Here is a 14,149-nt window from a genome sequence, read left to right on the forward strand (position 1 = left end):
AAATTCAGCGTTTATTTTTGGCAAAAGTTAGCCAGAATTTTATATTTTTGTATCAATTAACAGGGTTAACATCAGGGGCAACTTAAATTTATTAAATTTGCTACACAATCAATACTTACTGGACAAAGTAATGTCATAATTTTTTATCACGTGTCTGCATGTGTTGTTTACGTAAAAATCAATACTATATGTTTTAGTGTTAAGTCTAGGTAGATTGTGCTGTACATACGAGTGATATTGGCAAACATTGCACATGCTATACATGGGTAACAAACATCAATTTGATTCAAAGAGAGCAGACAACACTACACTTATAGATTTTTTTAACAGTTTGCAAAAAAGATTTTTTACAAAATGTCTCGACCTCCTCCACCTAATGGAGGGCGAAATAATTTTGACATGAGACCACATTTTTATCCACCCCCGAATAGCCACCCATCATCTTTTGATCCAAATTACCAAAATACACCTGATTCATATCATCATACACCACCTAACTTTAATTATGGAAGACCTCCGCCACCAAGGTCTTTTGATCCTCAAGTTTACGCAAGAAATGAGCATCAGTGGGAAAAAGATGACAGATATTATCAAAGAACTTCACAAATGATAAGGCCACGACCTCCCAGACCAGCTTTTTATTCTAATATGTATCCTCCACCTCCAGGAAGGGGCATGGGTCCACCTCCAAATTTTAACAACTTTCCTCGTCCACATATAAGACAGGAAACAAGACATTGGGATAGACATGCCGTTCCTTGGGATGGTACTAGAGATCAAGGTGATATTGCAAGACATAAATTCTATGATTCATCTAAAACACGTTCTGAAACTGACTCTAAAAAAATGGAAAATCTTAATTTGAAAAGAAAATCTTCGGCTTCATTTTCTTCGAATAAAGATAGTTCAGATTTACCTTTAAAAAGGGAATCTTCTAAGCTTGATTTGAATAGTGGAAATTCAAACAAAAGAAAACATTCTAATTCAGTAACAAGCTTGTCAAAATCCAAGTATAAAATATTTTATTTTTATTAAAGCAGTATAGCACCTTAACCTAATTTGATAGAATTGCATTATATAAATTTATTTTCGTTTTTTAACAATGTTGCTTGAGTTTTGTATATAAAATAGTATTGACTCTTTAAAAAAAAAATTCTAGTGATTATCTATCTGATGATGACATAGAAATAATTGAACCAAAACTAAATGTTGAACAAGAAATTGAGAGGCTGAAAGCCAGTTATACACAAAGTACACAACATGGTGATTTATATAAAAGGTTAGTTTAAAAATGTTTGCTAATTTTACTCCTTTTTATTAATAAATGTGAGACCATGTGTAGTGGTTTACGGTCCTTTAATAAACTCATTGTCTTCTACGGTCCTCTTTAAATTTTTATTAGTTTCTTTGGATTATAGTATATATTTGTATACTCTTACTACATACATTCTCTGATAATATTAACTGGCAGCGTGGTGTAGTGGTAAGAACACTTGCTGCACACACCATGACGTCATGGGTTCAATCTCCACTGCTTTCATGCTGTAGTGCCTTTAAGTAAGGTGCTATAAACTCTTGCTGAGCCAGCACTTAATCAGCAGCATAATTACCGGGCAATTTTAATCTCTATAATATTCCAAACTGCCACAGGGAACTCGAGACTGGGTCGAAGTAACTGATGTTACTCTATGTTTAGGTCGCGCATTTGAACATTCTACATCAAGGATAAAAATATATACAAAAAAATACCTTTTCTCTGACTTTAAAATCACTATGTCTAATAATAGGTTATTATTATTTTAGATAATTAATTAATTTTGTTTTTGTTACCTTTTCAGTTTTCTCATTACTTTTATAAGCCAATTTTTATTTTTAAAATGCAAATTTAAAACTTAATTTTTGACAGAATAATGCACTCTGATTCTTCAGTAGAGGGAACAGACAAGTTGAAAAGTTTATATGACAGGTTTTATATTTGCCACTGATATTTTTTTAATAAGAAGAATAAATTATAGTACTAACAATTGATTGTCAATCTATTATGGCTGATAAAAAATTTATACATATAACTTTATACTACATATAGACATATAACTTTATACTACATATAGACATATAACTTTATACTACATATAGACATATAACTTTATACTACATATAGACATATAACTTTATACTACATATAGACATATAACTTTAATTTTAAACAATAAATTTAGGTTTGAGTTAAAGTTAGCTAAAAGGCACAACAAACTAACAACCTTTACACCAGTTCCTCCTGCTTTTGGTTGGTACCTATATAATCGTCTTACTAGATATTTGTTAGACTGTAAACATTAATGTTTTTTATTATTTTGTACAAAATTTTTTTAGATTGTCAAGAAGATGACTTGGAAGACAACCCAAGCGTTGTAAAATATTTTCTGTTAAATTTATGTTTTTAAAAATTTGTTTACTGTATTCGTTTCAACTTTTTACATTTAAATTTTGTAAAAATATATTTTTAGAATAAGAGCATTGAAATTAACTTTGAGATGATCAAAAACTGGAAAAGCAAAATTACGTGTAAGAATCAGCTGTAATTTGGTGTCACTATTTTTTTTTGTATATATAAATCTTTATCCTCGATGTGAGAAGGTCAAATGCGTGACCTAAACATAAAGTAACAACAGTTACTCCAACCCAGTCTTGAGTTGCTTTTAGGAGTTTGGGATATTATGGATTATAATCGCCCGATAGTTTTGCTGCTGATTAAGTGCTGGCTCAACATGAGATCATACCGTTTAGCACCTTACTCATGGGTGCTACAGAATGAGAGCAGTGGGGATTGAACCCACGACCTTATGTGTGGTGTAGCAAGTGTTCTTAACACTACACCACGCTGGTTATTTTAAAGTGTCACTATTTTAAAAAAATATTTGTTTTAAAGTAACTCGCCATCAACGAATAAAGTCCAACACCATTATTAAAAAGCTTCTCTCAAGTGCAAAAGAAAAGGAATTAACCTTAAAGGAATACATTGAACAACACAAACCAGCTATTCCCAAGTAAATTTAAATTAAATTTGAAAAAAAAAATGTCTTTAAACTTTTCTTCTTGGAAAAAAGAAATATTAAAAAAGAATTTGTTCTAAAAATATTTATTAATATTTTAATATTTAACAACAGTTTCCCATTTTTTTTTTAATTATAGTTTTTCTATTGGCAAGTTACACCAATATTTATTTGAAAATGAAATAGAAGATGGGGAAGATATTGATCAGACAGGAGAACTTATCAACACAATCAGAAAACTTAAAGCGCACAAGGATAGACTACATAAGGAATTATGGTAGGGTTGTTACATATGTCATGTATGTATGTTTGAATTTTATTATTAAAGTAGGCCTTTGGTTGATTTAATGACACTTTGACTTCTTTATTTTTTATAATTCTTACGTATGTCCCCTTTATTTAAGCCTCTTTCATCTCAACCCTTTATTCAATTAATATACATTTGAACACTTTACAACTGAACCCCATAGACCTAAATCCTTTTATTTTAGCTCCTTCACACTTTTATGCATTTCTTACAGCTAACCCATTTATTTAAACTATTTATTTAAACTCCCCTTAACTTGAAACTAAGGATGGGCTGAAATCCGAATTACTCGAATTCGACGAGCCCGAGTATTTTGTCGCGATACTCGGCCGAGTTCGAGTACTCGGTCATGACGTCATTTAAACGTATATAACTGTTCACGAGAATCTTTCCCGCATAATTTTAAAACTGCAAAATTTGCCAAAAAACACGTATTTATGGATTATAAAGTGTTCAACGTTGGCAAAACCACTTACCGCTGATAGCAATATCATTTTAAGTCCAAACGAAAATGTATAAGTCTTAAATTTATTATGCGTAAAATTTAGTAAAAAAGTGTAGTAAAAAGTGTATTTGTTGCGCAATTGTTGCTTAAATAACGTGATATAAATAAGAGTAGATTAAAAATTACTAGAAAAAGGCAAACCTCGTGTTTTTTTATGTTTAATAAATCGTATACGATCTTAAATGACAAATTATTACTCGGCGTCCGAGTACTAAAAAATGCTCGACGAGCACGAGTATTAAAATATGCTTAATACTCGGGCCGAGTACTCGGACTCGGATTCGATTGGCCCATCCCTACTTGAAATCCTTGTGTTTAAATCCCTTACATTTGTACCTCACTTAATTGTGAACCACTTAATTTAGAAGAATTGTAAGTATTTGAATAATAGGGGTAAAGATATAGGAGGTTGAAATGTGGAAAGTTTAAATGACAAATTTTAAATGAAAGGGGGTCAAATGAAAAAGTGAGTTTAAAAAGATGGGAAACAAGGGGTATGGGTTTAGTTGAAGGGATTTAAACATTTGGCCACCAGTATAATGAAATATAATTTGGCCTACTCAGCGTACTGTTAATTAAACATTATTTTTTTGTTTTATGCTGTTTTGTATGCTTTCCTTGCAACTTAAAATTTACCGAATGATATTCATTGCTTAAATTTTGCATTTTAATTAGGTATAATGAGCCAAAACAAGCGAATGATGGACCGCTGTGTAGATGCAACACAACATCAAGATCAAAGGGAATTCGACATAATATTTATCCTGGAGAGAACAAACCTATACCTTGCCATCCTATGAGAAACAATATTGGTGATTTCTTATTTAATATTAATGACAATTTTAATTTTTTTTTTTTTGTAAATTTTTTAAGTAAAATTAAGTTAAGCTAATAGTGCTACGAATACTTTATGTTTTTCACAAATTTTATTTGTTACTTGTTAAAATACAAATATTAATTTAAAGGTAAAATGTATCATTATCGGGTAACTGTTGGGCCAGCAGTTAACTTTATGAGTGCTTTACCCACTTTTATTGAACATGGAGGAAATGACTTTATGTTTGAAGGTTTTTCTATTTTCTCTCACATTCCATTGGATACGGTAATATTAAAATATTTTTATATATTTTAACGTAAAAGATTTTTTGTAACTTGCCGACAGCGTGGTGTAGTGGTCAGAACACTCTCCAATCATACACAAGGTCCTGGGTTTGATTTCCAGTGATCTCATCCTTTAGCGCCTTTAAGTAAGGTGCTATAAACAGTACAAACTTCTGCTGAGCAAGCACTTAATCATCAGCTCAATTATCAGGCAATTATAATCTATAATATCCCAAACTTCCACAGGCAACTCGAGACTGGGTCGGGGTAACTGTTGTTACTCTATGTTTAGGTTGCGCATTCGACCTTTCCACATCAGGGTTAAAGATAATATATATACAAAAAAAAAAAACTTGTGGGTTAAGTAAATAAGTAGTAACTTTTGTTTAATTTTTATTTAAATTGCTGTTTCTAGATTCCATTGTGTGATATTATAAGGTTTCATATTCGGTATACAATATACTTGATAGAAGAAACCCCCCCAGAAAACTTTTGTATTCGAGGTCTTGATCTTTTTCATGATTACCTGTTCAGGTAAAATGTTTATTTTTTGAAATTTATAGCAAGTATCCACCAACAAAAGTATTTAATTTTTACAAAGTAGAATAGTCTGACTTTGTACATATCTTTAAACATAAAAAAGATTTAATTTAGACTATTGATGTTAAAATTTAAAACTTTTTTTAAGCATGGGCCTTCAAAAAAAAGTATTTGTTGTATATATCTTTTATTTTACTTTTTAAATATATTTTTATTCTCGATGTGGGAAGGTCGAATGCGCAACCTAAACATATAGTCACACTAGTTATTCCGACCCAGTCTCGAGTTCTCTTTAGCAGTTTGGGATATTATAGAGATTATAATTGCCCGGTAATTATGCTGTTGACTCAGCAGGAGTTTATACCGTTTATAGTGCCTCACTCAAGGGCGCTACAGCATGAGAGCAGTTGAGATCGAACCAACGACTTCATGGTAGTGTAACAATTGTTCTTACCACTACACCACGCTGGCGGTGCCACTACACCACGCTGCCAGTGCCATTGCACCACTCCGCCGGTAGATTGTTGATGTTAAAACTTAAAACTTCTTTTTAAGCGTGGGCCCCCAAAAAATGCCAATTTATTGTTGTACCCTTTATTTGACTTTGCACCAAAAGATGTAAAAATTGCAGAAAAAAACGCTTATTTTACAAAAAAAATTAAATTTATCTTTAGATTATACTAATTAGCCAGCAACAAACTTAAAAGAAATTGCTATTTTAAACAAGCAACACCAGTATTTTTAACTAGTTTTTTTTTTCTAAAAAAAATTAAATAATAATTGCATTTTAAAAATTGTAAAAATTTGCAGAGAAATTTTGGAGCTTTATGATTGGGTTAGTGATACATCTGAAGAATATCAAAACACAGACGAAGGACAGTGTAAAAAATTTCGATTTTATCCTCGATTTGTCAGAAGTTTGCCCGACAATGGCAAAGAAATCTTGTCACTGAGCAAAGTTCTTGAATATTTATTAGAAAGTGATAAACCTTTGGTAGAAGAAAGTGAATTGGATGATTTAATGAAATGTCCTCACAATGATTGGTTGGATTATACTAGTAAGGTTGGTAATATTAGAACTGATTAAAAATCCTGTAATATTTATTATTTGTTATTTGCATTACATTGACCAGCAGCATGGTGTAGTGGTAAGAACACTTGCTACACTACACATGAGGTCGTGGGTTCAATCCCCACTGATCTCAAGCCGTAGCGCCCTTGAGTAAGGCGCTATAAACAGTACGAACCCCTGCTAAGCCAGCATTTAATCAGCAGCATAATTATTGGGCAAATATAATCTATAAGATCCCAAACTGCTACAGGCAACTCAAGACTGGGTTGGAGTAACCGATGTTACTCTATGTTTAAGTCGCGCATTCAACTTTCCCACATCGAGGATAAAGATATATACAAAAAAAATATGTTCATTGTTTATTGGAATTATTTTTAATGTATTTAAGTGTTTTTAAAGAGAAATTATGTGTAAAAGTTTACAGTTATTCCTACATTTTTTGTGATAATTATATTTTTAAACTTATAGAAAACATGTGTTGGTATCTGTTACTTTAATGTTGTTCTAAATTATTTTCTCATGACAACCACTTTTTTGTTTTCTTGTTTTTTTTGCTGTAAAAGTTGAAAATCAAAATAATTATTATTTAAAATAATATTTAGATAAGAGGAATGATTGTAACTTACCCTGGAAAGCGACCAAGCTCTTTGCGAGTAGACCAATTAGATCGTTACGATCGCAAACCTGTGGAGTCATCTGATTCGGAGCAGTATCATCCAGTCGACGAAAGATATCCCTTGATTGTTCATTTTGGAATAAGACCAGCTAATCTGAGTTACGCTGGTGACCCTACGTAAGTACAGAAATTACATTAAAAAAGTGTCTGATAGCATTCTACTAAAAAATTACTAAAATTTACAGTTGTTTGTTTAAGACAAAGGATAATTTTTTTTGTATATATCTTTATCCTCGATGTGGGAAAGTCGAATTAAACATAAAGTAACATCAGTTACTTCGACTAAGTCTCGAGTTGCCTGTGGCAGTTTGGGATATTATAGATTATAATTACCTGGTAATTATACTGCTGCTTAATTTCTGGCTCAGCAGGAGTTCACACCATTTATATCACCTTACTCAAGGGCGCTACAGCATGAGAGCAGTGGGGATTGAACCTACGACCTTGTGTGTAGTGTACCAAGTGTTCTTACCACTACATCATGCTGCCGTTAATAAACAACAATAATAAACGACAAAAAAACATTTTAATAACTTGATTTTTTACTTGTTCTTTATTAATAGATATCAAAGAATTTGGCGAGCCTATTTAAAGTTGCGGCATCTTATGGCAAATTCTCCAAAAGTAAAAACTAGCGATAAACAAAAGTTGAGGGAACGCGAGAATGCATTACAACAAATTAGAAGGTTGAATTATAAATTTATAATTATGTTTTTGTAAAACTCTGCAAGTAAAAAAATACTGAAACATTGCTTTGTGTAGTTAAGGTGTAGGTTTCTTACCTAAAAAACAAATTCTAAATTTGTAAAGCAGTTATTCAGGTGTTGCTTTCATGTTTTTATAATATATGGAAATATATACATTTATGATTATGATTAAAATCTCAAACTTTTTTTGGTTAGAACAAAGGATATGCAAAGAGAAGTTACTGTTGAACTAAGTAGTATAGGATTTCGAAGAACAGGAATATTTTCTGACATTTGTCAACATGCTATGTTGCTACCTGTCCTTACTCACCATTTAAGGTAAGTTTACTTTTTTGTTGATCAGCCCATCTTCATAAGGCTTCAAATAACTTCAAATGTTAGTGTTACATTAGTTTTTAAAACTTAAACTTCTACAAATCATATTAGACCGGCAGCATGGTTTAGTGGTAAGAACACTTGCTACACCACCATAAGGTTGTTGGTTTAATCCCCACTGCTTTCATGCTGTAGCTCCCTTGAGTAAGGCATTAGAAACAGTACAAACTCCTGCTGAGCCAGCACTTAATCAGCAGCATAATTACCGAGCAATTATAATCTATATAATATCCCAAACTGCTAAAGGCAACTTAATACTGGGTCAGAGTAACTTATGTTACTCTATGTTTAGGTCACGCATTCGACCTTACCACATCGATGATAAAGATATATGTACAAAAAAAAACGATCATGTTACTTAATTTTTTGTTGGAGGTCCTATAACTAATTGTGTTGAATATTACAAATTTGCATAATAAAATTTCTGTCTTAAATTTTAGTTTTATTTATATTTTTTTAGGTATCATCTTTGCTTAAGAAATTTAGAAGACAGAATTGGATATCACTTTAAAGAAAGAAAATGGTTAAGTGTAAGTTAACATGTTAATAAATATCAACAATTGTTGTTAAAAACCCTATTTTTAATTTAATTAAGGTAAAATACAAAACATTTTTTCTCTTTTTTATTTTTTGCCTATGTCACAGTTGAAAATCTCAAATAATGACTTGGCTTAAATTTAAATTTTAAAAATATATTTCTACTCTATAGCATGCCATGAACCATCCAAGTTGTCAAATGAACTTTGGTTTAAACCCGGATCATGTTAGAAATGCACTTTCAAACTGTGGGTTAAGATTGCCTAAATATGGAGACAGTTCCATCCACTACAAGTAAGTACTTTTATGTGTTACCTAAGGTTTTTTAAACAAGTTCCAACAATATATTTTGCCATATGCTTTATAATGAATAATCAGTACACTGCTACACTACATGAGGTTGTGGGTTCAATCGTTTATGCTTTCATGTTACAGCGCCCTTGAGTAAGGTGCTATAAACGGTCTGGACTTCTGCTGAGCCAGCACTTAATCAGCAGCTTAATAGATGGGCAAATATAATCAATATTATCCCAAACTGCCAAAGGTAACTTGAGACTGGGTCGGGGCAACTGTTTTTACTCGATCTTTAGTTCGTGAAGTCGATCTTTTCATATCGAGAATAAAGATATGTACGAAAAAAACATTGAAATGTTCAGAACTTAAAAAATGAAAAATATTTTTTTTTTTAGATACACAAGAAAACGTGGCATCACAACTTTAATTCGAATCATGGCTCGCTTGGGTCAACAAAGACCCGTGTTATCCCCAATTGAACATAACGAGAGATTAGAATTTTTGGGTGACGCTGTTGTGGGTTACTTTACTTCAATTCACTTGTTTTTTATGTTTCCTGATTTATCTGAAGGTGCCCTGACAACTTTTAGAACTGTCCTCGTTAACAATCAACATCTTGCAAAATTGGCAGAGGTTAGTTTTGTAAAAAAATTAGATACATATTAATTTGAAAATTTGTAATAAAAATACCTAAAAGTCATACTGTAATTTACGAAGGTTTAATATAATTGTTTTTTGGTGGCTGCACTTTTAGGATTATGTGCATTTACTAAATAAGTTTAAGTTGTATTTGATTTATTTTTAATTTGTAATAAAAACATTTTAATAAGTATAAATTTCAACAGAGATTAAGGCTAGATGAATACATGTTATATGCACATGGACCCGATTTATGTAGAAAAGCTGATTTAAGACATGCAATGGCAAACTGTTTTGAGGCTTTGATGGGTAGGTGTTGTATACTTTTTAAAATTTTAAATATTTTTTTATTCTTAATGTAGGACATTTTTCGACTTCACAACCTAAACATAGAGTAACTTTTGTTTTTCGAGCCCAGTCTCAAATTGTCTTTACTGTTTTGGGATATTATAGATTATAATTGTCCAATAATTAAGCTGCTGATTAAGTATTTGTTGAGCAGAAGTTCATACTGTTTATAGCACCTTACTTAAGGACGCTAAAGCATGGGAGCAGTGGGGATCGAACCGTGAACCTCATGTAGTGAAGCCAATTGTTCTGACTACTACATCATGCTGTCAGAGTGCTGTATATATTGTTGCCCAACTGTTAGAACTTTGTAACTTGAAAAAAAACAAAAATTTAATTTTTACACTGTAAATTATACTTTTATTCCTAATTTAAAAGAAATACAGAAAATTAAACTTATTTATAAAGCTTAGTATATTGGTACATTAAAAAAAATGACAAATTGATTTTAGTGGTTTTATCGAGCTCGCTTTTTATTTTAAAATAATTTTATTTTTTCACTTATATGGTAAACACCTAAAGCTTTTGTGCAAAAAGTCAAAATTAAAAAAAAAAACATTTTTGTAGTAAATTATTCCAAAATGTTTTTTTTTTTCAAGTTCTTAACAGTACCCCGTCCACTAAGATTTTTTCAGCTACCATAGCCACAATTATTTTTGTTTTAGGTGCTATTTATATGGAGGCAGGTTTGGATAAAGCTCGTGAATTATTTGGAAAGTTTTTATGGGAGACCACAGAGTTACAAAATGTTTGGAAAAATTTGCCTTTACATCAACTACAAGTTCGCTACAAATTTGTATTTTTTGTATTTGCATATATCTTTATCCTCGATGTGGGAAGGTCGAATGCGCGACCTAAACATAGTAACGTTAGTTACTCCGACCCAGTCTCAAGTTGCCTTTAGCAGTTTGGGATATTCTATAGATCACATATGCCCGATACTTATGCTGCTGATTAATTGCTGGCTCAGCAGGAGTTTATAACGCCTTACTCAAGGGCGCTACAGCATGAGAGCAGTGAGGATTGAACCCACGACCTCGTAGTGGTGTAGCAAGTGTTACCACTACACCATGCTGCCGGTATTAAATTAAATTATGAAAATATTAAAACTGATTTTTTGTAGGAAGAAGAAAAAGGAACCGATCGTCATCAAATTCCTCAAATTCCAATTCTTCAAAAATTAACAGAGTTTGAAAATTCAATCGGTGTTGAGTTCAACCACATCAGAATTCTTGCTAAAGCTTTTACCTGGAGAAATGTACACGAGAATTTATTAACACAGTAAGATATTAAAAATTTAAATTTTAAATTTCTTGAATAATTTTTCCTTTTTTTTTAATACAAAACAATGACGAAAAAGAATGTCGAACATATTTTTGTAAAATATAATTTTAAATATTTACAATTTTTTAAATATTATTTGTAATACTTTAGTGGCCACAATCAACGGTTGGAATTTCTTGGTGACTCTGTCTGTAACTTGGTAGCTTCAGGTTACTTGTTTAAACTTTACCCTACTCACCATGAAGGTCATTTAACTCTTCTTAGAGCAACAGTGGTTAATGGGAGGACACAATCCATGGTGGCAACTGAACTGGGCATGCCCCAATTTGTGATTTGTAATCTAGACAGTGAACAGTCTGGTATGCTTTTTATTTGCTTAAAGCAATTAAAATATATAGTTTTATTTATTAAATTTTCGTCTATCTTTTTAATAAAGATTATCATGCAAGTTGCTCAATATTTGGTTTGTATTTAATGTTGTTGCTTCTTGTTTACAATTAAAGGAGGTAGAGTGCCGGAATGGCGAGAGAAAAATTTGGCAGACTTACTGGAGGCTTTTGTAGCAGCATTGTTCATTGATAAAGGACTAAAATATGTTGAAGCCTTCATGAAAGTTTGTTTTTTCCCAAGACTTAAGGTAATTACAAGTGGAAAATCAATTAATGTTTTTTGTATGTTAGTGAGTATGTAAATAAATACATAAAAGAAGGCTTTTTAATCTATAAATATGTATGTTTTACTTAAAGGCCTTTAAAATAAAAATGCCATTTGTGGTATGCTATGAATAATTTAACACAGGCATATATTAGTAGCCAGTTGCAACCATAATACTACAATTAAAATGCATTTGTAGAACGGCAATCGACTACTAATATTAAGTTTAGGTAATATTCTTAGTAAAATTTATACCAATCCAATGACTTTCTTAAAAATATTAAACAACTATTACACTTTTTTAATTGTTTTAAGCTACCTATTAAAAAATTTTTTTTTTATTTGCTGAAGTTTAGAGAGACCTCGTTTATTGAAAATTGTCAAATTTGATTTATTTAATTATTTATTTAAAAGCTTATATTTATTCAGGAATTTATTCTTACACAAGAATGGAATGATCCAAAATCTTGTCTTCAACAATGTTGTTTAACTTTAAGGCAAGAAGGAAAAGAACCCCAGCTTCCAACTTATAAAATATCAAACCAAACTGGTTGGTGTATTATAAATTTAATTATTTAAAAAAATTGTGGTTATTTTTTTTTGTATATATCTTTATCCTAGTTGTGGGAAGGTCAAATGCGCGACTTAAACATAGAGTAACATTAGTTACTACGACCCAATCTCTAGTTGCCTTTGGCAGTTTAAGATAGTAAAGATATTAAAATTGCCATGAAAGTTTGCTGCTGATTAAGTGCTGGCTCAGCAGAACTTTATACTGTTTATAACTTAAAAGCGCTACAGCATGAGAGCATTGGGCATTAAACCCACGACCTCATGGTGGTGTAGCAAGTGTTACCACTGCTACCAGTTGAAGTTTATGCTTTTTATTTAATTTTATAGATTTCTTAAATTGAATGTAAGTTATATTTTGGAATAGTATTATATATTTTTATAAGTATTACATATTTGTAATTGGTGTTTTAAATCCACGTTTGATACAGGTCCGTCCCATGCAAGAAAATATGTCGTTTCAGTTTACTTTAAGGGAAAAGAAATTGGGAAAGGAAATGGGGAAAGGTTGGTTTTAAAAAAATGTTTTAAAAATAATTGAGAACGTTTTTATAATATTTAAATTTTTTTTAGTATTCAAAGAGCAGAAAGAGAAGCTGCTAGATCCGCCTTGAACGAGTGTAAGTAAATGTCTTTTTTTTGTGTAAATATATTTATCCTCGATGTGGGAAGGTCGAATGTGCGACCTAAACATAGAGTAACATCAGTTACCTCGACCGAGTCTTGAGTTGCCTTTTAGCAGTTTGGGATATTATAGAGATTATAATTGTCTGGTAATTATGCTGCTGATTAAGTGCTGGCTCAGCAGGAGTTTAAACCGTTTATAGCGCCTCACTTAAGGGCGCTACAGCATGGTATCAGTGGGGATTGAACCAACGACCTCATGGTGGTGTAGCAAGTGTTCTTACCACTACACCACGCTTCCGGTAATGTTATTGGCAACAAACAATATTTAACTAAGATTACACTTTTATTAAAAAAAATTGCTCTTATTTTACAGATAACTTTCCCCAACTAGAATGGCAACGAAGATATGTGGCAGCTAAGCATGATTTACCTTACAAGCCAAGAAAAAACTTAAAGAAAATTGAAGTTAAATCTGGTAACCTATTTATTATTTATTTAATAATAATAACATTATAATTAGGTAAACTTGGTTATTAAAACCCTTTATTTTTTTAGATTCTTCTTCGCCTTTGTCGAAAAAAACAAGGCTTGCTTGACCATTCCAAATTATTTTAAAATCTAAAAACAAACTTCTAAAAAATTTCTGTTAATCATTTTTTGTTATTATTCAATCATGCTACCCCTAAAAATAAAGTTCATTTACGCCCCTGTACTTTGTTCTCATTTTATATTATATAGATAATATGGACTGCTTACTTTCACAGACTTAGGCTCGTTAAAGTATGACTACACTTTTTATTGGGTTATCTTTTTAATTCTTTGGCTACGACAAATCGAACCTAGATAACTGGTTTAAACAA

General features: G+C 31.4%; 1 protein-coding gene across 1 annotated transcript; it reads left to right on the forward strand.

The window, feature by feature from the left end:
* The first annotated feature begins 204 nt into the window (after positions 1-204).
* LOC145744706 (ribonuclease 3-like) lies at positions 205-14,001 on the forward strand. The gene is made up of 28 exons (XM_082562626.1): positions 205-1,010; positions 1,160-1,279; positions 1,907-1,966; positions 2,220-2,287; positions 2,374-2,411; positions 2,508-2,565; positions 2,930-3,047; positions 3,193-3,330; positions 4,541-4,677; positions 4,831-4,967; positions 5,382-5,500; positions 6,317-6,569; positions 7,181-7,371; positions 7,818-7,940; positions 8,157-8,279; positions 8,797-8,866; positions 9,046-9,167; positions 9,563-9,800; positions 10,013-10,115; positions 10,820-10,935; positions 11,278-11,435; positions 11,589-11,797; positions 11,942-12,075; positions 12,522-12,642; positions 13,094-13,169; positions 13,236-13,282; positions 13,663-13,764; positions 13,845-14,001. The coding sequence occupies exons 1-28, from the start codon at positions 355-357 to the stop codon at positions 13,883-13,885; spliced, it is 3,876 nt and encodes a 1,291-aa protein (XP_082418752.1). The 5' UTR covers positions 205-354; the 3' UTR covers positions 13,886-14,001.
* The last annotated feature ends 148 nt before the right edge of the window (positions 14,002-14,149 follow it).

The sequence above is a fragment of the Corella eumyota genome, chromosome 3 (genome assembly GCF_963082875.1).
Source record: "Corella eumyota chromosome 3, kaCorEumy4.1, whole genome shotgun sequence".
NCBI classification, from domain to species: Eukaryota; Metazoa; Chordata; class Ascidiacea; order Phlebobranchia; family Corellidae; genus Corella; species Corella eumyota.

Bases quoted from the DNA above. Each gene is read 5' to 3' on its own strand.
- LOC145744706 (XM_082562626.1), top strand. From the start codon at position 355: ATGTCTCGACCTCCTCCACCTAATGGAGGGCGAAATAATTTTGACATG. The intron at 6,570-7,180 runs GTTGGTAATATT...AATAATATTTAG, and splicing joins GGTTGGATTATACTAGTAAG to ATAAGAGGAATGATTGTAAC. The intron at 9,801-10,012 runs GTTAGTTTTGTA...AAATTTCAACAG, and splicing joins ATCTTGCAAAATTGGCAGAG to AGATTAAGGCTAGATGAATA.